This window comes from Diospyros lotus, chromosome 3, assembly GCF_014633365.1.
Source record: "Diospyros lotus cultivar Yz01 chromosome 3, ASM1463336v1, whole genome shotgun sequence".
Taxonomy (NCBI): Eukaryota; Viridiplantae; Streptophyta; class Magnoliopsida; order Ericales; family Ebenaceae; genus Diospyros; species Diospyros lotus.
The window spans coordinates 11,201,076-11,226,506 of NC_068340.1; the positions used below are offsets into that span (position 1 = coordinate 11,201,076).

Here is a 25,431-nt window from a genome sequence, read left to right on the forward strand (position 1 = left end):
ATGGACCAGATATGGTCCTAGGGGACCACCCCTAAGATAAAAAAAAGGAAGAGCAAGGGACCAGATATGGTCCCAGGGGACCACCCCTATAATAAAAAGGAAAGAAAGGCTAAGGATGGTGGAAACGACCCCCAAAGAAGCCGACCGAAGGGGTCCCGGAGGAGACTCCTAAGGCCTCGCCTCCATACTAGAGTAAAAGAGGGCTAAAAATAATAGGGGCAGATGTGACCCAGGGGACCACCCCTAATAAAAAGGAACCAAGTAGAACGGCATCCACCACCACGTCAACATGAGAATTAAGGTAAGAGGTACAAGAAATCAGATAACAGAGACCACCTAACTCGGACTATTGCAAAAAAACATAACTTCGAGACATTTTATTTAGCAAAGGATCAAAGGACTAGTACAGCTCATGATCATGGCAAGAAGGTACATATGAACCTAGAACTAACAACTAGTTTTCTTCTTCGAACTTCTCATATTCAATGGCGGGGGCTTTGGAGGATGATGCCTGGGTGAGCTCTGCGATCACATCCTCCATAGGTCTGACGGGGGAGAAATCGAGGTCGGTACCGCCTTGTTGCACTTCCTTTTTGCTCTGAATGAAGCCTTTCTTCCAGACACCCTGCAACTCCTGTTTGATAAACCTTTTCACCTCGGGGAGTTGGGTGGGGTCTGCATATTTCTCCTCTAGCTCCCGAACACGCTGTTTAAACCGTGCCAACTCTCCCTCCGTTGCATGGTGGCTAATCTCAAGATTTTGGAAGCGCTTCTCCAGCTCCACGGATCGTTGATGTTGAGCCCTCAAGTCCTCGTCCCGCTGCTCAATGGTCCTGTGGCACTCAGCAAGGGCATTATCCAACTCGAGCATTTTGCGAGAGTTCCTCGCCATTCGCCTCTGGAGCTCGTTCTGAGTGACAATACTCTGCATGCAAATAGCAAAGATTAGATTATGAGGGAACCAAAAGTTCTCCATGATAAAGGACCAAGAGACTAACCTAAACCAAGCCCTGGCAGTAGCATGACTCCAAGGTCTCCGAAGTCAGATCCGCGGCCCCCTCGATGTCTGCCTGAGTTGGTAAACCCTGAATAAGCTGAGTCGCCACTCAAGCCTCGCTGCTGTGGTCTGACTCATGAACATTCCAGTCTGGCCGATGAAGAGCCCGGGCAGGAATGGATGCCTCCCCCTCGATCATGTCAGAAAGAGGCTCAGTGCCTTGGGAGCCCCCTACCTCAACTCAGGGCAAAGAAGAACAAGACTCAGTGGCTTTCAATTTTTTGTGCCGAGGTGGGAGTTGAGAGTCTTTGGTATGCCTCTTGGCATTCTTCTGGGCCCGTTTGGCCTCTTCAGCGGCCTGCTTATCGGTCCCCCACAGCTCCGCGTCGTCAATCATCTTGGCTACAAAGCATGACAAAATAAGATCAAGTGTCAGGATAAAGAAGCACACTTAAATGGGAGACATAAAGCGAAACAAGAGAATTGAAAAACTCAACCTAAGGGAATGTCGGCTGTTGGACAGGGGTATCGACACACACCCCCGAGGGATAGAGTTTGCTCGTTAATCAATCTGGCAGTACTAACGTGCTCTAAACCCATCAACAGCTCAACATCCCTCCTCTCTAAATGGGACATTTCACGTGGAAAATTTTTACAGAGAGGCCGATGCCAGGCGATGGGCACACCCATAGTAACGGAGGAAGATCCCATGAAAAAATATCGATTTTTCCAACCTTTCAAAGAGGACGGGATGTCTACGAGGAACTTATAGCCAGGGTATGCCATGAAGGAATAGCGAAATTCGGACTTATCAACACATACAAGGTGAAATAATTTTAAGAAGAGCTCAACTTTAGGGTCAATACCTCTCCCCCGACAACATATAATGAAAGAGACTAAGTTTCTCCACCCGTTGGGCACTAACTAAGAATGAGATAACCCTACAAGACAAAAGATCTCAACTAGGGTGCCTTCGAAAGGGAACCGACACCTTGCTTCAATAGAAGCTTCATAGATGGTTAAACCCCCATGAGGGGATTGATGGGCTCTAAGGTTGGAGGGTGCAGAGAACCAGTAGCCCGTGATGGGGAGATGATATTTTCGGGCGAGTCCGGAGATCTCATCCCCGGGCAAGGAAGAACAAACAGGGGTTAGGTCATCAGGGAGACCATTATGATGAAGCTCCAACTCTAGGTCAGTATCGTTATCAAAAGAGGACGCATCAGGATGGGGCCGGGAGGTCCCAGCGTCTCCTATTTGCATACCAGACTGGAAAGAGAAGCTAAAAGAGTCCGAGTTATTCCTATCCGAGTTACTTGAGGAGGTCATGGAGATCGACTTACTAAAGCAGCGTGACATGAGGAAGAGAGACAACGAAAAATCACAAAAAATAAGAGAAGAGAGCCAAATGAATACCAGCTGATGAGAAGAATTCTAGAGATGAAAGGGAGATGCACGGGAAAACCCTTAAGAGGGAGCCAGTCCATCCCCTGTTGAACTTGAAGGCGCTGCTCAGAGTCTCCCGCACCCAGTGAAAGCCTGCACAAAAAAACCAGCCAAGAAAGAGCAATTAGAGACAGGGGTCAAGAGATCCTAAAAAAAAAAAAAAGTAGTAGGACCCGCACGCGGCCAAGGCCAGCGCGCACGGGCGAGCCGTGCAACCTCGACCAGCGCGCCCGCACGAGCCCACTGCCGAGGCGCGCGGCCCCGGCCAGCGTGCGCGGGCGAGTCGCGCGGCTGAGGCGCCCTACCTCGGCCAGCGCGCGCGCGCGAGCCGCGCCACCGAGGCCACTACGGCCAGCATGGCCGAGACCGCTGGTCTCGGCCACGTCAAAAAGTAAAATAACAAATAAATAAATAAATAAAAGAAAACAAAGAAATAGAATAAAATAAAAATAAAAAAATGGAAGAAGAGAGGGGAGACCTCTTACGTTTTTACTCCACCTCAAGCATGCTCTCACTCCAATAATTCTTAGGAGGAATGGACCATGCCCACATCCCTTTTTATAGAGTCCTTGGAGGGCCATGTGAAGGGTGATGGGACTTTGAGTTGGGATGCGAGCTAATAATGGAAATCATTAATCTTATTTATTTTTTGCATTTATTTTTTTCAAAACTCATTTTTACAGGAAAGCAGAAAAGTTTAGATGACTACTCCTTCAGCTGCCCGAGCTCCTCACCCTCATAACTCAAGGAGTTGGGGGGGCAAGTGATGAAGGGATATTTTACTAAGGGCAAAATTACTATACTACCCTCAGAGACTACCAACCCGATGCCGTCACGTGGCACTCTTAGGAAGCGTCACGTGTCATCTAGATCTTCAGTCCATATTTGATTTTGAACGAGGCTGACTCGGTCAACCGAGATTATCTCCAACGTCTTATTCAGAGATTATCTTATATCCTCAGAGTATGTTCTACGCCATCTTTAAATAACGGTCAACTTCTACAGGTATAGATGATTTGACTACTGTGTGACTTTCCATTTCGGGTATTTTCTTCTACTGACTTGAGTGTCGGAGTTCTCCCGGGGGATTAAAGGCCCCGCCCTTGCAGGTACTTACTTCGAGGTAGATCTCGGTGATCGATCTAGTATCATCAAGGATCATTGCCAAGAAAGAAGGAAGAGTAGGCCTGATCACCGTTCGGTTCAAATCATGAATCGATATAGAATCGTTCTTCTAAAAATTGAACTGAAACCATCTTTTTGGTTTCGCTTCAAAAATCAAAATTGGAATAAAAAACTTACAGTTCGATTCTCATTCCTGAAAATAATAAACCAAAATCAGAAACCATGCAAACTGTTCAAAATGTATTAAATAAATATAAAATATATAATACAACGTATAATAATCAGTACTTCGAAAAATAATTCTAATTAAAGTAAGAAAGTTACAAATTCAAATGGTAAGTAAATTAAGTGGCTTTGATTCTTTTAAACCCCAAAAAAATACATAGTCAACTTGATTTATATAAATTAAGTATAATTTTTTTTTCTCTTTTTATAAAATCTGTTTGAATCGAAATCAAAACCGTTGGCAACCATAATCGAACTAGAATTAAAATTATTTATAGGCAATTATTTAATTCTGATTTCACCAAAAAGTGAAATTTAAACTGTGGGTTCGAACCCGTGGTGAAAACTAGGGTAGAGGTCAAAGTCTGCGGAGGAGACACCTAATCGAGTTGACTGCAACACAGCACAACCAAAAAGTTAAGGTCAGGTAGGGGCGTTGGAGTTGGTAGCACTACAAAATTACAATTAAAACCAACTCACTATGAGAAATGGGCAACTGAAGGGGAATATATTTTTGATAATGTCATGCTCAAATCACTACTGGTGCAAGTGATATAGACAGTATCTGTGGTCGAGTCCTGTGATTGATTCTCTATACTTATAAGATAAGACATTTATATAATTAATTATGTTGAAATTAGCTAACTAGAGGTTGAAGTCTTAACTTTTTTATGTTGCCTTGAGTCTTATTAAAAGACTCAAAATTGATATTGAAAATAGTTTGTTGATAAGGTTACATTGCGTGTGACCCTAAACTAAATATTTAGTCAAAGTGAACTGAAAAAACAAAAAAAAAACAAGACAGATAAAGTGGTGGACGGCTGAAGCCTCAAGGGGGCAGGGACCACGGAGCCCAAACGTCTAGAAATTTCTTATATACTCCTAAAATTATTAAAAAAAAATTATATAATGCACTCATCACATATTTTAAAAGGTAAAATTATTGTTAAAAAATCAACATTTAACTGAAAGACAATAATAAAGTTGAAAAATAAGTCCCATATAAACTGTGTCGAATATTCATCTCTAAGTGTGTATAAACTGTATTCGCATCCGAATTTGCTTAAGAGTGTATTAAAAGAGAATGATACTTGTCATTTTAAAATAATCAGATAAAATTCAAACACGCCAAGTAAATAAAAAAAAAAATTGACTATAATGTAATTACTAATTGAATACTAAATACATATTTATAGACATATTATATGGCTCTTACGTACCCCAACTCAATTTTAATCCCTAAGATTATATAGGTTGACTAAAAGTGTCCACATTCCAACCCTCTAGAGTCAAGATCTTGCTTTATTATTATAATTAATTAATATATAAGTAGTTGACGTGACATGTTATATGAGTGCACCGTTGGGCTGCAGGCAAATGGAAGCCACCAACCACCCTTCTGATTTCCGAAAAAATTCTAATTTTTTTTTATAATTCGAGTATCCGAGGTTGGTTTGAATAATTTTAAAAAGAGCGATATTCTCACTTAATTCATTGTTTAGATAAATTTAAATGTAGTCATACCTTATATATTTTTAGGATAAACTTTTAAGAAATGATTTTTACGTCACGTGGATGGAACTTTCAGATGGACGACAAAGCGCATCATGATTCTGTCTTTATATGGGTGATTTGTCTTCTAATTTTATTATTTGTTGTCTTTCAATTAATATTGTTTTTTAATAATAATTTTATTTTTTAAAACATCACAAAAATTTAAATAGTCGATGTTTATGTAATCTCTTTATACTTTATGGCCTGTCCCTGATGATTATGACAGATTACAATAGTTCTGCCTGTAAAAAAAAATTCCAGTTTTTGATTGTGGGAAGGAATGATTATTACAGATTTACAGCGGTTATTGTGATATTCACCAATTCTGAGAACCAAAGGGGAAAGGGGCTGGGGAGGTCATCATCCTGTAAAGTCCCTTTCCGTGGGTGCCGTGGGACAGTAGATAGTAGTAGTCGTATTAGGCTTACCATTTACCAACCACATTCCCAACTTTTTACATTAACGCTGTAAATGTTGGCCCTTTGCTTTTCAAAGATCGAAAACAGTGAAAAACTGCAACCACTTAAAATTACCCTTTTATATACATACATACATACATATATATATATATATATAGCAGCTCACCCTTCCATTCTCTTTTCACTTTCAGCTTCAGGACACAGTCGCCGCCTCATCACTGCTCATCGCTGCCTTTTCGGTGCCGTGGAAAAGGATAAATTGTTTCCCACCTTTTAAGATATCATATATATATATATATATATATTAATTATATGTTATATAATATTATAAAAATTAATGACATATTCATATATTTTAGGATCATGCTAGATGTACAACAAATTTGTACATCTTGGACTACATCAAGGGGTATAAAGACTAAAATGTCCTGCGCCTCACATGCGCCTCACGCGCTTCTATGCGCCTCATGAGAGGCTTTTTTGTCATTGATACACATTTGTGTAGCCCAAGGTATACACAAAGGTGTACCAATAGCATTATCCTATATTTTAAGAGCATTAGATCCTCCATTGCAAAATTTGAGGCTGAATTTACAGCCTTTTGATTTTCTAGTACTCAATCTTGAAATTACCGTTATTGTGCGATTTTTGATAATCGTGTTCTCAATTATATCAAAAGATTTAAATCATAAATTGGATCTTTAATTATTGTGCAAATCGAAGATCGAATTCGTAACCCACTAAATTGACACCAACATATTGTTTTTACAATCGCTCGATCTACAAGGGTGCAATCTTAAATTCTAACCAGAAGCAACAAGTATTTATTATTATCTTTTTCTCTATCAATTTATTCTAGACGCTAATTTAGTTTTTATTTATATTTTTTATTAAATTTTGTTAATAAAAATTAATGTGTTTTACATTAATATAAAGTGCAAATGGCTTGATTTTAAAATTAATGGAGACTGACTGCCTCAAGGGTGGTTTAGGTGGTGATGCACATTTAATAGTAAATAAATATGAGATTGTGAGTTTAAACATTTTTATATTTCTTATCATAGACATTTCTTGTAATTTTTTATGTGTTAAAAAAATCTAAACCTCTACCATTATGCCATTTTTGTGGATAAAATTTGATCAAAAAAATCAAAAAATAATTAAATTTTAATTGAAATAAAAGTTTAGTTAATATGGTGACAACAATTTGGATTTTAATTTTGACTGTGTGCAATTTTTTTGAATTGAGATTTGGATTTTAATTTTGTCACTTTGCTCTTGTTCCATTAAAAAATTAAAATAGTCACCTATTATCTCCCTTTTTTTACTCATAATGCAATAACCCTATATCATGATCACAAGTGTTTAGAATGTAATTTTCAGCATAAATTTTTGAATTATGGTTTGATTGAGGACATAGTTGTTATAGTTAACAAAATTAAAATATTATTATTATTGTCATAATATAACAATTGTTTGTTTGTCTCGAAAAGGTCAACAAAAAGTCAACAAGACCAAGCAAAAGAGCAAAGTTTGCTTAGAAGAGGTCATTCAAAGGGTCCTTACAAAAAGATGGCTCCAAAAAGGTTTTTGGGCATTTATAACTGCGAAATGGTCTTTTGAGTGAACAATAGAAGTGGTCTTTAGATCTTTGGTCTGCGAAGTAGAAGACATTCAAAAAGTAAGCGAGATCTCTCTTGCGCAAGATCTCCAATGCCTAAGTCAAATACACTCATGGTGTGGAAAAATAGTGACTTTTCGAAATAGGTGTGTGCAGAAAAGCCAGGGAAAGTCTCTGGGGTTCCCGAAAAGATCTGAAAGGTGAAGGGTCAGGGGCTATTTATACCCCTTGAAGGACTAGGATATGTGGCAGGCCAGGATGCATAGAACACATACACGACGACACATGGCATGACCCTTTGGATGAGGGTGTTCGACTACCACTGGGTTTGGCTTAAGAAGGACTAGGCCTTTAGGGAAGCTAGCATTAAAGGGTCTTCAGAAGACTAGTTAGGTCTTAAGGGAAGTAGTTCTCAAAAGATTTTTAAAAGATTTTAGTGAAGCAATCTACAAAGTGTCTTTGGAAGACTACCTAAGTTTTTGGGGAAGCTGGTCCCTAAAGAGTATTCGGAAGGACACTCGGGTCTTTAGGGAATAGAGCTCCCAAAGACCCTTCCAAGAGAGTGCTTCTCTAAACCTAAACAAACTTCTTCAAGAGAACTCTCTCAAAGGAAACCTAGATAAGCTAACTTATAACAATTGTTCAATGATGTTAATATGATATTTATATAATAGTTAATGTGATTTTAAATTTAAAAGTATAATTATTTATTTAATTAATTTAGTCCTATAATGTAATGAACTCTATTATAATAGCTAAGGTGCGCAAGTTTTAAAAATATAATAATTTATTTAATTTTTAAAAATATAATAACTAGTCTATATATATATTATAACAAAACAACCGTCAATTTTTTTTCCGCCCATTTCCATTTTCTATTTTGATATTTTATTATATTTTGTTTATTTTTCTCTTACCCGAAATAAAATTTTTATAGGTCATTAATTAAGTCTAAAATTGTGAAAAACATGTAATTCTTGGAACCTGTAAATAGTTTTATTCATTGTTGAATAGTGTTTGGAGAATGTGTAAGTATATGAAGAGACAAAATCTAATTCATATTATTAATTTTTAAATATTAATATAAAATTTTAATTAAAATAAATTACAAAAAAATAAACTTTTTTTAATCAGGAGAAATTTTGAGATATCAAATAATACCCACTGCCAAATATATATTTTTAAAAATAAATTTAATTTTTTATTTTATTTCCTATAATTTATCTCTCATTCTCTTTCAATAAAGCCACCACTCAAAACTCTAAAACCCTTAATTAGTTTCATGCAAAAAAAGTACAAATCTTATATATGTTTATGTTAGTACTTAATTTTGAAAAATAATTAGTTTGTAGGTTATGTTAAATTAGTTATTTAGCCAAAATTGAATTATTTTAAATAAGTCGTTTAAGTTATTTTGACAAAATTAATATTTTGTATAGACTATTTATATTTGCCATATGTTGTCATATTTTTTTTGAAAATTTTATTATATTTTATATTTTTATTATTTATGTTACATGTTATCATATTATTTATTATTTTATATAATCTATTTATATTTATCATATGTTAAATTAATTATTAGCTTATGAAAAATGTATAGTTCTTGAAATTTGTAGATGAAATTTATAGTCATGAGATTATCAATTTTAAATAAATTTAATACATATAAATTTTCGTGCATGGCGTCAACTAGTTAAATATCAAATCAAAATATAACAATTAATTTAACAATTCCGACTAAAAAATTAGACCTACTTATTATGAGGTGCCCAAAGACAAAATAATTTGTCTTGGAAGTGAGTAGGGCCACCCCACCTCTCTCACATGTCTTTCAGCTCTGAGGGTCTAAATTCCTCTCTCTCTCTCTCCCTCTCTCAAGACGACAAAGTAACATATAATAATGACAACACATACCAGCTCCCTCTTTTATATAAACCCCCAACTGGGTAACATCCTTCCTATCTCTCTCCGTTACCCCCCCCCCCCCCCCCCCCCCCCCCCTCCTCTCTCTCTCTCTCTCTCTGCTATTAGTCATGCCATCTTTACAATGGAAAACCATGGCATTGGCCTTCTTCGCTTTCTTTCTCCTAATTTTTCCCTTGGAAGCCGAAGCTTCGGCGTTTGCTTTAGATAAAATCGTCCGACTCCCTGGGCAGCCCCAAGTCTGCTTCCAGCACTATTCTGGGTATGTGACCGTTGATGAGAAGAACCCGAAGGCTCTGTTCTACTACTTCGTCGAAGCAGAAACAGACCCAGCTTCCAAGCCTCTCGTTCTCTGGTTAAATGGAGGTGTTCTGCAATTTCTCTACAAACCCACATTTGATCTCATTTTACTATTAGGCGATGCATTTCAATTGTATTATGGTGGTATTGGTTGCAGGCCCTGGCTGTTCTTCTTTGGGGGTTGGAGCATTCTCTGAAAACGGGCCGTTTAGGCCCAGTGGGAAGGTACTGGTCAAGAATGAATATAGCTGGAACAGAGGTACCTGGAATCCTACCGTTATGTGTATTATTGTCTTTTTCCGAGAAAATTAATTAATTGTATGGTTAATGGTTATTCTTGTGCAGAGGCAAATATGTTGTATTTGGAGACACCAATTGGGGTTGGGTTCTCTTACTCCACCGACTCTTCCTTGTATGGGACTGTAAATGATAAGATCACAGGCATGTCTCTCCCCCTTCCTTCGATTTCTTCTATTTGCTTGTTGCCAAACCGAGTTTGCCTTTTAGATTTTCCTTTACATTTACTCCCTCTATATACTTGTTTCCCAAGACCCTCATCTTTTTTGCTCAAAATACAAGTCAACCTGTGCTGTTCTTCCCTTTTCTGTTTTAATTCAATTGCAAACTCTTTCTTTTCTGTTCCTTTTTCGTTCAACGAGATTAACAATCTTCAAATGGTTGGTAGAGTACCATATAAGTTTCCACCTTTATCTATATTTTGTATATTTTACTGGTTTTTCTTTGCTTTTTGGAATTCAAAAAAGTGCTACTTTGTTCAAAATTTGGTCTCTCTATGTCTAATCTTCCATTACATTTACAGCGAGGGACAATTTGGTGTTCTTGCAAAAATGGTTTGTCAAATTCCCGCAATACAGAAACAGAAGCCTGTTCATCACCGGAGAGAGCTATGCCGGTAATTTATTTTAAACTGAATAGAGAGCGCTTGAGAATTGAACGCTGATACTTTTGCTTTGCTTGCAAGCAGGCCACTACGTGCCTCAGCTAGCTGAGCTTATTCTACAATTCAACAAGAAGCAGAAGTTGTTCAATCTACAAGGAATTGCTGTGAGTTTGAATTGTGAAAACCCCGATTCAAACTCTTAGAATTCACTGTGCCAATTGATTCAAACTTGCTCTAAATTTAGTCTATTTTATTTCTTTTCATTGCCTGAACTGCAGTTGGGCAATCCAGTTTTGGAATTTGCGACTGATTTTAACTCCAGGGCCGAGTATTTCTGGTCTCACGGACTGATATCAGATTCCACCTACAAATTGTTCACTTCTGCCTGCAATTATTCTCGTTTCGTGAGCGAATACTATAGAGGGTCTGTGTCTCCAAGTTGTTCAAGAGTAATGAGCTTAGTAACCAGAGAAACAAGTAGATTTGTTGACAAGTATGATGTTATCCTCGATGTCTGTATATCGTCCGTGATGTCTCAATCCAAAGTCCTTAATCCCCAAGTGAGCTCAATCAAAATTTTTCTTCTTCTTCGTCTTTGCATGTGTCAAGCTATATCTTCTACTGTTCTTTGGGGATTTAGCTCATTTGGATGGTTTCTTATTTAACAGCAAGTTACAGAGACAGTAGACGTATGCGTGGAGGATGAAATTATAAGTTACTTGAACCGGCCAGATGTGCGGGATGCGCTCCATGCCCGGCTTGTAGGAGTTAACCGATGGCTTGTTTGCAGCAAGTAATTCTCTTTCAAGCCAACCTTCCCTACTTACTTATCTCTAGGTTGTGGTCGTCTGCTTGGTGAATTTGTATATAATTTTCTTTCACTCTTGTAACAGCATTTTGGATTATGAGTTGCTTGACCTGGAGATTCCAACAATCTCTGTTGTGGGAGAGTTCATTAAGGCTGGAATTCCTGTCTTGGTTTACAGGTATTTTTGTGTCTGACCTTTAAGATCTCCTTTCTCATTACTAGATGAAGCATAAGATTAAGTTGAACACGCATTCGGTTTAATCTAATCACAGTGGAGATCAAGATTCTGTTATCCCATTGACGGGAAGTCGCACATTGGTTCACGGTCTGGCAGAAGAATTAGGACTTAAAACGACGGTACCATACAGAGTGTGGTTTGCAGGGATGCAGGTGATTCTTGTTTATTATATCAAAACGCAAGAACATACTATATGTACACACACCTGATGCAATTTGTTTGTGGTTTTGTTAACTAGAATGTTTTCTCATTCCTCATTCAATGGCTTGTTTCAGGTGGGTGGCTGGACTCAAGTCTACGGTAACATTCTTTCATTTGCAACCATCCGAGGGGCATCCCATGAGGCTCCATTCTCTCAACCGGAGAGGTCGCTGGTGCTATTCAAAGCATTTTTGGAGGGCAGGCCTCTGCCGGAAGCATTCTGATGACACAACATCGATCTACCCATCATCAGCTCAAACTGATGAAAAAGGATTAATAAGATCTGTAAGTAAAAGTTGAGGGTTGAGATTGAGATTGAGTATGAGAATGAAAGATGTATTCTTTTGTTTGTTTGTTTGTTTGTCTGTCTGTCTGCCGGGTTTGACGTCAAAGCCAAGAACCTTGTAAATATTTTGAGAAGGGGGAAAGAGCATTTTGTCATATCTTTGCTTGATCTGTATCTATCCAGCTACTGATCATAACATTTTTGCTATCATCTCCATTTTCTTATTGGGTGATCATAACATAACATGTTTCGTTACAAATAAGCCCACTCAAAAGTAGTTAGAAGAGCTTGCATTTGTTCCTTTCAGCACAAGGCCTAGAACTCATTCCCTACAATGGTCATTTAAAACCAACAATTGTCTATAGATGTTAGGTATTCTAACTATAGTATCTTCATAATTACATGTCCAACTAGGAAAATGAGATATATCCCAAAAATATTGTATTTCCATATGTCCATGATAAGAATGAAATTCATTTCAAAATATTCCCAATGCTATAGTATAATTTAATCATGTAATACGTGGTGTAGCAATAATAGTTTAGTATATCTATTTTAGAGTAAAAAAATTGAAATAGGGTAGATTTCACGTACTATCCCTCAAATTTTTCTAAATTGCACATTTCTATATTTTTAAAAATAACAGACTTGCCCCCATAGGCATAGCCTAATGGTCCTGACGATCTTATTTGGAGCCTGTTCCATTATAATTAGAGTGTTGCTCTGAGATCGAAATCGAGAGTCATCAAGTTTCCTGATTTAACTCTTTCACCATAGTCTGGAGCCAGTGAGTGAGAACGCTTGTGATGGGACGCTATTCAAAAAAATAATAACAGACTTCCCTTGAAATTAACTCTCAAGCAACACGTATCTCCGTATTGCAATCTAATAACAATTAATTTAATCAAAATTTCCTCCTCATTATCTCCTCTTTTATCTAAAATTTAAAGAAAAAATAAATAATTTATTGTCAAAGCCCACCATTGTGGTGGGTTCTAATTGACAAGCACACATGCACGTTCGCCAATTAAAACTAAGTTTGATGGGGGAGAAAGACAGAGAGGATCTTATCATCTCTGGTGAGCCTTGTTGCAGCGCCACTCCAAGCACCTCGAGATCGTGAAACTGTCGCCATCCTTCATGGCCCATCCTTGGTCTCGCAGTCATTTGTTGTGTTGCATCTTCCCATTGATAAAACCATCTGGGTTTTCCAAGAAAACCCAGAAGGTTTGATCTGGTTTTTGACGGTTCTATTTTTTTGATTAAACAATCTAAGTTTCAATTGGAAACCCAAATGGAACTGTTAGAATCCATATGGGTTCTATCATCGGACAAATAAAAAAGAGAGAGAAAAATGAAGGGATGGGAAAGGAGGAGAGACAAAGAAGAGTGATCAGTCTGGTAACGATTGTCGACAATTACATTGCCATCATGTTGTTGGGAGAAAGGGATCAAAACTCACCAAAATATGGAACAAAATCGACTAATCAATTCTGATAAATCAACAATCTCCCTTGCTTGTAAGAATCAATGTGAAAGCAAAATATGTAAGTAAATATTATATCTCAACGTGTAAATCAATCACACATACTTGAGACACAATTGTTAACGTGATAAACCTTTTCAAATCTAAGGATAAAAACCGTACACCGGATTAAAAGCCCATCAAAGAAAGTTATACTATAATCAAAAGATTGTCACAAATAACACTCTCAAACCTTACAAAAGGAGCACCAAAATAGTTTCACCAAGGGGGGAGTCAATATCAACAATTAACAAGAAAAAGGAAGAAGATAAGAGAATAGATCACTAAATAAATGTTGTGACTGAAAATAGTATATATGTAAAGCTCTAAACACTAATCACACTACTCAGATCAAAGAACAACTAATCTTAAAGATCGTCTCCAAATTTTAGATCAATCGACTATAGATAACTTTAGACCATCAAAATAATCACAACTGCGCAAAGCCATAGCCATTGCAAGACCAACTTTTCTCCCAAAATCGAGACTGTTGTTCCGATCAGAAATAATATATCTACGGAACTAGAAGAGCCAATCTCACTGTTTAAATTCAAAAACTTCTTGTTTGGAACATCCACTCCAAAAATCACACCGATTGGACCACAGATTGCTGCAAATCATAGTTTGATCACAGCCATGTGTAGTTTTTTTATTGTGTCATAGACAAAAACTCATTAAAATTTTAAAAAATTCTAAAAAATAAAATTAATTTGTTGGGGGCCCCGCGTGCGTGTGCGGGGGCGGGGGGGGGGGGGGGGGGGGGGGGGGGGGCGTGTTCCATGCAAACTTTGACATCTACACCCCTCAAGAGTCCATAAAAAGAATAGACATTATCCTTTAGGAATTCTAATAAAATCTTAGTACAAAAGGGATTGATAAATATTATTTATTAAAAATCCTAATTCTGATAAGATACTAAAATATTAGGATAAATATCACCAATAAAAAATCTCAAACCAAAGATATTTAGGATTGCTTAATTCTCCTCTATAAATAAGAAAGTCTTCATTCTAGAAAATGTATGTCTTTGATACTTATGAAAATTTTACTCTATAGTTTTCAGCATTCTCAGTATCTGATTTAAGCATCAAATAGTGTTTGCGTGAAAATCTCCCTGCGCCTTTTGATTGTTTTCTTCCTCGCAGTCTTGGGACGAAGGCCTTAGGATGGCATCAGGTCTCTAGACAAAGGTCTCAGAATGAAGGCCTTAGGATGACATGAGGTCTCAAAATGAAGAAGGTCTCAATTCGATGACAAAATCAAGTGGCTTGATGACAAAGTTTCCATCCCCTTAAATTCATTATTGTGTTTGAGCGACAACAATTGGCGTTGTCAATGAGAAATGTCAAAAAAACCTAAAAATACTATAATATGGTTCTTACATGGTCTCAAGTTGCATGCAATAGGCACAATAAGGAAGGTCCTGATGTTGATAATTCTCCCAACTCGAGACTGCGACATATCATTTTGACGTAAATTCTAGGAGCCTCCGAGATAGTTCCTTAGACTGTCTCACTCAGTAAGTATGAAGCACTTAAGCGACGCTATGAAGAAAATACTAATGCCCTTCAAGAAATTATCAGGTTCCTCCAATGCACCTTACCATGGAGTGCATTACCTCCCATGTTACAAAACTACATATCTCAGCCTCAGGAAAAAGTCTTGACCCTAAGAGGTCTTAGGGAGGTTAACAGAGGTTTGCGGGAGGTGGAACGTCCCAAGTTTTCGCAAGGAGAGAATCAGGAAAGGAGTTTCCAAGAGAATCCCTACTAAGAACCACTTCAATAAACTGCCCCCCATGAAGGCTCTTGAAACCGTTTGAACTATCTCCGAGAAGTGCTATCCCAAAATAAAAGAGTTCTCATCCCTCATGGTAAAAAATATCACAAAGTAGTCAAAAGTACAATCCTAAGAGTAGCTTTTAAGCCTCAATCAAATCAATCCAATCTTCTTGCCTAGGATGCTGAGGATATGAAAAGGATAGTGAAGTAAGTCCTAGAACAAAAGAAATTAGTGGTTGCAAAAGAAGATTCAAACAGAATGAAAACACCTTTTAACCCAGAAATCATGGAAAAATAACTCCCTTCGAAATTCAAGATACCCCAAGTCAATCCCTAGTCCAGCAAGAAAGACCCTTATGACCACATACATAACTATGAGTCTGTTATGATGCTTCACAATTGGGAAGACGCTATTATGTGTCGAACTTTCTCATTAATTAACTTTGATTGACCATGCTCGAATTTGGTACAATAGCCTCAGCGAGGAATCTATTTCCTCTTTCAAACAATTGTGAAAAGAGTTCATAAAAGCTTTTGTCATAAATTGTCAATGCAAAAAGATTCTACATACATACTTAAACATTTATTCGACAAGGAAGTAAAGAAACTCTAAGGTAATATGTGGATCGATTCAGAAATACCACTTTGGAAATACGAAACTTACATGTTTGCATGACAGTCTCAGCGATGCTTCAAGGCATTAAGTCCATACTGTTTCAAGAATCCTTGGCCTTGAGACAACCAAAATCATTAGCTAACTTGTTTGTATGTGCCAATGAATATATACTGCAAACTAAAGTAATGAAATGGTGCCTACGCAGACAAGGTACCACCAATTCTATAGGCATATAAACCATGAGTAGAGTCTCTAATGGTGAAATGTCGTTTAACCTAGTTTATGGAACAAAGGTGTTAATCCCTTTTAAAACTGGGGCAAAATCCCTTCGGTGGAAGGGGTCTTAGATTTGATCGACGAAAAAAGGGACCAAGTTGTTCTCAGGATGGCTACCTATCAAAGAAGAGTAGCCAATTACTACAACTGAAGGATAAAAGTTAGGCCATTATCTAAAGGCGACCTAGTATTGAAAAAAATGACAATCACTAACACACTTTGAGATGAAAGAAAGCTACGAGCCAATTGGGAAAGACTGTACAAAATAAAGAAGATGATCGGGCCAAACATATGCAAACTCTATATGTAACACCCCACTTTTTTCGAGCATTAAATAACTTAGGAATTTGGGGAATATATATATTTTTTTCAATATAATTAGTTCCCGACAATCCTGATCTACCTTCTCAGCATACTAAAATAATAATCAATAAGTTAAAACAGATAATCATCATAAATGCGGAAGCTTAAAATCAAAACCTAATATGGTACATAATCAATTTCACTTTATAACAGTATAAGAATCTGTACCATACATTAACATCATATCCTCAATACAGAAATACATAAATACATTGCTATATCTTAACTCATTAAAGCATAAGCTAAAACGTATCCGGATAGACAAATTTCTAAAACTTCTTGCTGAATCCATCGGTCACGCCATCACGTGCCATCATATCTCAACCTGTTCCTTACCTAAACTGCAAGTCTCAACTGGAACGTTGAATGTTCTAGGGGCATAACCCATTAGAAGATGAAACTTCTAGTGAGGGTCCAAAACATATATATGGATGCATGATGCAATAACATGAACAACATTTGCCATTAATGTAACTTCCCAAGCCCACCAGCCCAGCACGGAATCCTAGGCAAATCTCGAACCTCTACAGGATAAGCCTAACGTTATTCCATCATTGCCCTAGGGGAATTGCTACTACACTCTAGGGCGACATCCCATTCCCATGCACAAATATTAACATGACAATAATATCGTGTCATGCAATTATTACAACTTTCCATGCAATATGACAAAGTGAATCATATGTTTCATAAATATCATACATAATAAACAATCATATCTTTCACAAATATCATGCATAATAAACAATCATACCATATGGGATACGACAACTCACCTCTGCCCAAAAGATCAAGACACCTCGAAAAGCGTGCATTGCCTCGATATGCGTGCCCGACCTCAATTTTCGTGCCAACTCTCAAAAGTCACACCAATCACATCACCTCGATCACCTCAACCATAAAAATGATATTTAATCACTAAATATCTCAATATTCTATTTTCTTCCTATTTTCCTTCATTTTCTTCCATTCTTCCTTCTAAAAATCCCAATAAATATCATCGAGACTATTTTCTCAAATCTAATTCCACAACAATTCAGAATAAACTATGAACATCAAGGGAAAAATACTAAACTTACTCAGATGTTGCATTTTCACGCAAAATGAGGCTCTTTGATGCTAAAATCGAGAAATCGAGAAGTCCAAATCAAAATTTTTTGCATAGGCCTCTAGAGATTGATTTTAGAGGAATTTAGAAATTTTTTTCATATTTTTGGAGCCCTCACGCGCCCTCACGTGCCCCTAGAAATTTGCTCACGCGCGCCCACTTGCAGGGCCTAGCTAGCGCGTGTCCCACACGCGCCGGTCTTCTTCAACCTTCAACTCGCCAGACTAGTGCGCTGCCTTCGGTTTAATAGCCATATCTCCCTCATCCAACCTCCGATTGACCCCCCGTTTGAACCTATGGTTTCGTCTTTCGCCCTCTACAAGATGATGCCATAAAATCCCTCAAACCGAGCCATTTTTAGACTGCTCAAGCTCGTTTTCCAGCGAAGCTCATTTTTCTCGACGAGCCTTCGAATCTCACTCATTTCTCAACCAAAATGGCTCAAATTACACAGAAATGAAGCTTAGGATATGAGCAACAAAATCCCCTTATCTGTGTCTCCCAATTTATTCACAAACTCTCGGATCTGAGAGTTTAAATTTCTTCTTTATTTTGGCATCTCTAAATACTTCTATTTATAGGCAATTTTGGGCCCCTAAATGACGGATCTTACTTCATTCAATGCCTCTAATGTCCCCTCTTGCCCTTAACAAGTCCAAAATCCACCGAAAGAGCTCCAATCTTTCCATTTCAGTGGCCAAACTTTCGGCCACTTTTGACCTAAAGTTGGCCCGATTTTGACACCATTTTGGCCATTTGTTGGCCAAGAAGCTTGTCTTGGCCTTGCCCAGAGGCCCTCCCAGCCACTGCCTTGGGTCTCCCATGGCTGATTTCGGTGATTGGAAGGTTGGTCGGCCATGGATGCTTTGGAGCTTTTTCTTGAAATTACACTTTGACCCTTAAAATTTTGACTTTCTTCATTTAGCCCATTTTACAAAGCCCCTCAACTTTTCATAATTGCCATTAAGACCCTCAAGTCCTAAAACATTCATTTGACCCCCAAAGATTTCAAGAAAACGTCGTTTTGGCCTCTCTCTGGCAATTTTGAAAAACTACACTTAATCCCGAATCTTTGTTTTGGCCCTAAACCCTCTCGTTTCTTCCTGAAACCTCTGAAAGGTTGTTTCTCATGAAAAATCGAAGCCCTCTCAAACTTCCGTTGACTTCCCATAAGTCATCTATAATAATTCGGTATTGCAGCCTAATTGAGAGTTGCATTTTAGCTGTATCGAAAATCGTTCCCGATCTCATTTCTTTCTATGCCATAAATCATGTTTCGAAATACTCATCACGACCATATCATTTTCCTTTGGCATCTCATCTCGGCTCCAGGACACTCCCTGCAGTCGATTCGGTCATCATATGGTAATAAATTACCCTTATACCCTCAATTTATCCTTAAATTCCATTTTTGTCCCAAGATAAATTACCCTTGAGTCCTTTAGATTTTCTCGGATATTACACTATAGGGAGGCAATGTTGACAAAATGTGGAACACCAAACCACTTGAAGCAATACTTTCCTTTTGATATATAAGAACTCTTCTTAGGGACTTATTAACAAAAATTTTAAAGTAATAAAAAGATCTGTCGCCACGCATGGGGACATAGGTAATTTTTCATTAAAACACATGGTTTTATGGATAATATTTTGTGGATGCATGATCTATTTTTTTAGGGAAAACAAGTTAAAGTCCCATAAACTTGGCATTAAAAACTTATTTGCTCTCACTAAATTCTAATCAAGTATACCGTGGAAAAATGATAGTCATAGAAAGAAGATCGTTAAGATGCTTAGGGGTCACTTGTGTAGAAGGATAAAGGATTCATCTTGGGCACACGCGAATAAAAGAAGATCATTAAGATGCCCGGGGGTCACTTGCATCGACGGATAAAGGACTTGCCTAGGGCACACGTGGATAAAAGAAACACTACAAAAAAAAAAAATGGCATTTAGTGGTGTTTTTAAACTCTACCATGTAATTTAGCAGCCATCACAGAGCATTTAGCAGCAGTTTTCAGCAACCGCCGCAAATTACATTTTTTGCGGTGATTTTCAAACCGCCGCAAAATTAGTAATTTAGCGGCGGTTTTTAAAATATTTAGCGGCAGTTTTTGAACCGTCGTTAAAATTAAAAAAAATAAAAATTTTTAATTTTAGCCGTGATTTTTAGAACCACCACAAAAATTAAAATTTTAATTTCTCCCAAGCGTGGGCTGCCAGGCCAGCCGCCTGGACCCTGTGTGGGCTCACGCACCTGCCTGGACACTGCGCGCCACGTGATGATGCTGGAAATTGAATTTCCAACTTCATCTTCCTCGAATTTGAACACAAGACCTCCCTTATGCATGTGCGCGCGCGTAATCGTCTGATCTGCCAAGCATCCTTATTTTTAACCTGCCCATATAAATTATATACTAATTCAACAACTATTTTCTAAAATTATATTTTATATTTTTTAATATAAATTAAAAAACATTAATTAATTTATTATTTTTTAAAAGAATAAAGGAATAAATTAAAAATAAATTAATTGATTTAAATTAAATAAATTGATTGATTAAAAAATAAAAAAAATTATATATTTTTTAAAATTATTAAAATTTTATATATTAAAATTTTGTTAAATTAATTTTAATTTTTATTTCTTTAAATTAAAATTTTTAATTAATTTTTTGATTAATTTAAATTAAAATTAAATTTTCTTTTTAAGATTTTATATTTACTTTTATTAATTTAATTTTTAATTATTTTCTTAAGTAAAATTCAAATTTTTAATGAATTTTATGGCGGTTTTGAAAAACCGCCTCAAATATTATTTTAATTTAATTTTAATTTTAAATTATTTAATTATTTTTGAATTTAGCAGCTAAACCGTCGCAAATGTTAATTTAATTTTTTATTTTGAATTATTTAATTATTTTTGAATTTAGCAACGATTTTTGAGAAATCGCCATTAAATTCAATTTTATTTTTTAATTATTTAATTATTTTCTAAATTTAGCGATAATTTTTTGAAAATTGCAACAAAATTAAATGTTTTAATAAATTTTGCAGCCGCTAAATTTTAAAAAAAAATTGTCGTAAAAAAGTCGCTGCAAAAAATCAATTTTTTTGTAGTGAAAATCATTAAGATGCTTGGGGGTCACTTGTGTTGGTGGACGAAGGACTCGCCTTGGGCACACACTAATAAAAGAAAACCGTTGAGATGCTCAGGGGTCACTTGTGTTAATAGACGAATGACTCACCTTGGGCACACGTAGATAAAAATAAGACTGTTAAGATGCTTGGGTGTCACTTGCGTTGACAGACAAAGGACTTGCCTTGGGTACACGCGGATAAAAGAAGATCGCTAAGATGCTCAAGGGTCACTTGTGTCAAAGGATAAAAGTTTCCCTTTGGGCACAAGTGTGTAATACCCGGGAAATTATTGAGGTTACAAATGGTATTTCACGAAGGGTATAAAATGAATTATTTAGATAATGAGTCTATATGGTACATTATCGCAGTCTTAAGTAACTGAAACGATTAGAGGGAGTACCCCGGACCCTAAATAGCCAAGGAAAATGTAATAGTACTGACAAGTCATACAAGTTATGATTTTAGGCATCAAAAGAAGTAGGATCGAGAACAGTTTTCGGTATAGTTGTTGACAAGCTGAGAAAACCAAATCGACGTAGGGATCATCCAGAAAGTTAACGGAGTGTGTTGGGGGCCAACATTTTATGTATAAAACAACCCTTGAGTAATTTCGAGTTGAAACGAATGAATTGAAGGTCAAATCGACCAGTAGGGCCTAAGTGCAATTTTCTAAATTTACCCGAGGAAGGTCAAGATGATAGATTTTTGGGAATTTCGAGGATGAAATGGATAGTACAAAGTTTGTGGGCCTTAGTGGTATAGTTGAATTTATCAGGGGGGTTATAGAGAAGGTAGAAATGCCAATTGAAGAAATAGGGGGCTAAAGTGCAAATAAAGAAAAATAGTGGTGTGAACGCAACAAGGAAAATCGATCGCCACCTTCCACGCACGTGGCCGTCGTTTCTGGCGATGGGACGGTTGAGGGAGAGCTAGGGGAGGTGCTATATGGCGTGGGCTGGCTTGCAGGCCAAGGATTGGCCGTTGATTGGTTGGATTTTGGCCGAAAATCGCCTATAAATAACAAGGGTTTCGGCCGAAACATAGCAAGCAAATCGACCGCGTTTTGGTGAAATTTTGGGAGATTTGGTAAGGGGCTTTTGATCCTTGGAGGCGTTAGATCAATTCTGGAGCTTTTTGGGAATTTTTTATTGTGTTTGGAGGCCATTCGAAGCTTGGCTGGAAGCGGGATGCGAACCCCCTAGGGCTGTTTGTAAATCGACTTCCGGTGGCCTTTCCGGTGTCCTTTTGGCCTAAAAGTTGTGCCGTTGTGGTTGATTGAATGAGAGCTTAAAGGGGGTGAGATCATATCTTCCATCGGAGCATCGCTAGTGGTCGAAAATTTGGGGAAGAAGGTGGCACGTGGCTGCACGCACCACAATCCACACGTAGCCACGCGTTGAGTGCGTGAGGGCGCATGACAAGGGAATTTTCAGTATTTTTTCTTCCAGTATTTTTCTTGATTTATTTTAGGATTTATCATGTTGAAAAATTTAGAAAAATGTTTGAAAAAATAATTGTTTTAGAATTATCGAGGTGAAAATTGGGAGAAAATTATGAAAAAATTAAGGAAAATGGATTTTGATGCTTCCTTAATTAAATATCATGTTTAGGGAGTATCGTGGCTTGAGGTTGAGTATAATTACAAGTGCTTGTGATTTGGCATGCAAATCGAGACAGTACATGAGGATCGAGGCGATCCAAATACATTCGAGGTGAGTGGTTCTCCCCCAAACTTGTTTACTATGAGTGTTTCCACCTTAAAATTTAGTATTGGTGTTATCTAAATATGTGGTGATTTCATACAAAATGGTTTTGTGCATGCAAACGGTAACCGGTGACAGTTGGTTTTATGAGAGAGGTTTGTCCCTAAATGTTTCAAACTTGTGCATTGCATAAAACTGTTGTTTATATGATGCTTTGAATTGTGAAATGTGGCATTATCTTGCGTTTTGTGTGTTCATATGGAATGTCAGCCTAAGATGTTGTTTGGATAGTGTAGCCATAATTCTCCAAGGGCGTGATGGAATAATAGGGTTATCTTGTGCTGAGGTGCATGCCGGGATAGCCGCCTTGATTTTCGTGCTAGGCCGTTTGGTTAGGGAATTTACATTAGGATGACTAGGTGGTCCATATTGTGTTGTTCATATGGGATGTCAGCTTAGAATATTGTCTGGATAGTGTAGCAATAATTCTTCAAGGGCGTGATGGAATAATAGGGGTATCTTGTGCTAGTGAGTATGCGGGAATAACCATTTTGGTTTTCGTGCTAGGCCATCTGGTCAGGGAAGTTGCACTAGGATGACTAGGTGGTCCATGTGAAATTTTGGAGTTGGGATTGTGTAGTGGTTCTTGTAATACCTGTAATAACCGAGAATGATTTGAGGTCATAAATAATATTTGATGAAGGGCATAAATGGACTTTGTGGAAAATAAGACTATAGGGTACACTAACGCAACTTTGGACGATCGAATTAGTCAGAGGGAGTACCCTAGACCCTAGATAGCCAAAGAAAATGGTATAGTATCGACAAGTAATACGAGTTATGATTTTAGGCATCAAAAGAAGTTGGATCGGGAACGGTTCCCGGTACAGCTAAAAAAAGACAATTGTGATTTAGGCTGAAATACCGAATTATCGTACGGGGCATCCGGGAAGTCAATGGAACCCTAAGGAAGTTCATATTTGGCATATAGAGTAACCCTTCAGTAGTTTTTGGAAGAAACAAAAGGGTTTGTAGCTAAAATGAAGAGTCGGGCTTAAGTGCAATTTTTTTCGAAATTGACAGAGGGAGATCGAAACGATATTTTTTCGGAATTTTAAAGAGAGTGTTTTGGGATATTTCAAAGGGTTATAAAGGTCTTTAAAGAGAAGTTCAGTTTTTGAGCCAGGGGCAAAATCGTAATTTTTGAGGTTGGGGTAAAAGTGTAATTTATCTAAAAATTAGGGGCATTAGCGCAATTAGTCCATTTTTCAAGGACTAAAATGCAATTAAAAATTAGCCCGAGGACCATGTTGAAAAGGGTCTAAGTGCAATTATCCAAAAGTTCGGGCCAAAGTGTAATTCTTGAAATCTTTTTACTAGGGGCATTTGGGAGATTCAGAAAAAAGCTTCATAAATGACTTTAGAGATAAGGATGAAGTCTCATGATGACGTTAGAGATAAGATGAAGGCTCATGATGACTTTAAGGATAAGATTTGTATAAGATTTGATTGGATAAGAAAAGATTTGATTTGGATAACAATGATTGCAGAAGATCTTACAAGATTTTGGAATAATTATATAAAAGATATTAGAAGATTTGGAATTATTATAGAAGATTTACAATGATTGCAGAGAATCTTAGAAGATTTTGGAATGATTACAAAAGATATTAGAAGATTTGGAATGATTATAGAAGATTTACAATGATTGCAGAGAATCTTAGAAGATTTTGGAATGATTGCAAAAGATATCAAAAGATTTGGAATAATTGGAAAAGATTTTGAAAGATTTGAAATGATTGCAGAATATATATTTCTTGGTGGCTAAGTTTCCTAAACATATAAATAGGGGCTCAAGGCTAAGGATTCTCTCATTCAAAGTTGTGATACATTTGTGCTAGACGAGAGTGCTTCGGGTTTAGTGGATAGAGGGTTTTTAAAGCATACGCGAGGCATCACACGCGTAGAGCACTTGGGCAGCGCGTGAGGACCTATAAGGAGGTGGTTTGGTTAAAAGACTTGAGGAGTTGCACGAAAATTGAGGTTGGGCACAAAATTCGAGGTGTTCTGAGTTTCGTTCAAGGTGAGTGTTCTATCGAAAAACTTGGTTTTAAGTTGTGAGTGTTCTACCTGAAAACTTGGTTTTAAGTTGTGAGTGTTCTACCTGAAAACTTGGTTTTAAGTTGTGAGTGTTCTACCGAAAAACTTGGTTTTAAGTTGTGAGTGTTTGCCCCCAAAACTTGATTTATTGTGTTTGTTCTATCTGAACATATGGTGATTTCATGCAAAATGGTTTTGTGTATTAAAATGGTAACCGGTGACGGTTGGATTTATGAGGGAGGTTTGTCCCTAAACGTTTTGAACTGTGCATTGCATTTTATAAATGTTGTTTATACGATGCATTGAATTGTGAATTGTGGCATTGTCTTCAGTTTTATGTGTACGTATGGAATGTCAGCCTTGGATGTTGTCTGGATAGTGTAGCCATAATTCTCCAAGGGCGTGATGGAATAATAGGGGTATCTGATGCTGGTGTGCATGTCAGGATAGCCGCCTTGGTTTCCGTGCCAGACCGTTTGGTCAGGGAAGTTGCACTAGGACGACTAGGTGGTCCATACTGTGTTGTTCATGTGGGATGTCAGCCTAGGATGTTGTCTGGATAGTGTAGCCGTAATTCTCCAAGGGCGTGACGGAATAATAGGGGTATCTGATGTTAGGTGTGCATGTCAGGATAGCTGCCTTGATTTCCGTGCCAGGCCGTTTGGCCAGGGAAGTTGCACTAGGACGACTAGGTGGTCCATGTGAAATTTTGGGGTTGTGATTGTATGGTGGTTCCTGGATGCTTAAGGTGGGAACGTATTCTGGTGAGAT

At 37.5% G+C, this 25,431-nt stretch overlaps 1 protein-coding gene across 1 annotated transcript; it reads left to right on the top strand.

Annotated features, from left to right (window-relative positions):
• The first annotated feature begins 9,380 nt into the window (after positions 1-9,380).
• Positions 9,381-12,202, top strand: LOC127796439 (serine carboxypeptidase-like 45). The gene is made up of 10 exons (XM_052328587.1): positions 9,381-9,679; positions 9,771-9,872; positions 9,959-10,054; positions 10,434-10,526; positions 10,599-10,678; positions 10,793-11,074; positions 11,183-11,307; positions 11,408-11,500; positions 11,595-11,712; positions 11,836-12,202. Exons 1-10 carry the CDS (start codon positions 9,424-9,426, stop codon positions 11,983-11,985), a joined length of 1,395 nt encoding a protein of 464 aa, XP_052184547.1. The 5' UTR covers positions 9,381-9,423; the 3' UTR covers positions 11,986-12,202.
• The last annotated feature ends 13,229 nt before the right edge of the window (positions 12,203-25,431 follow it).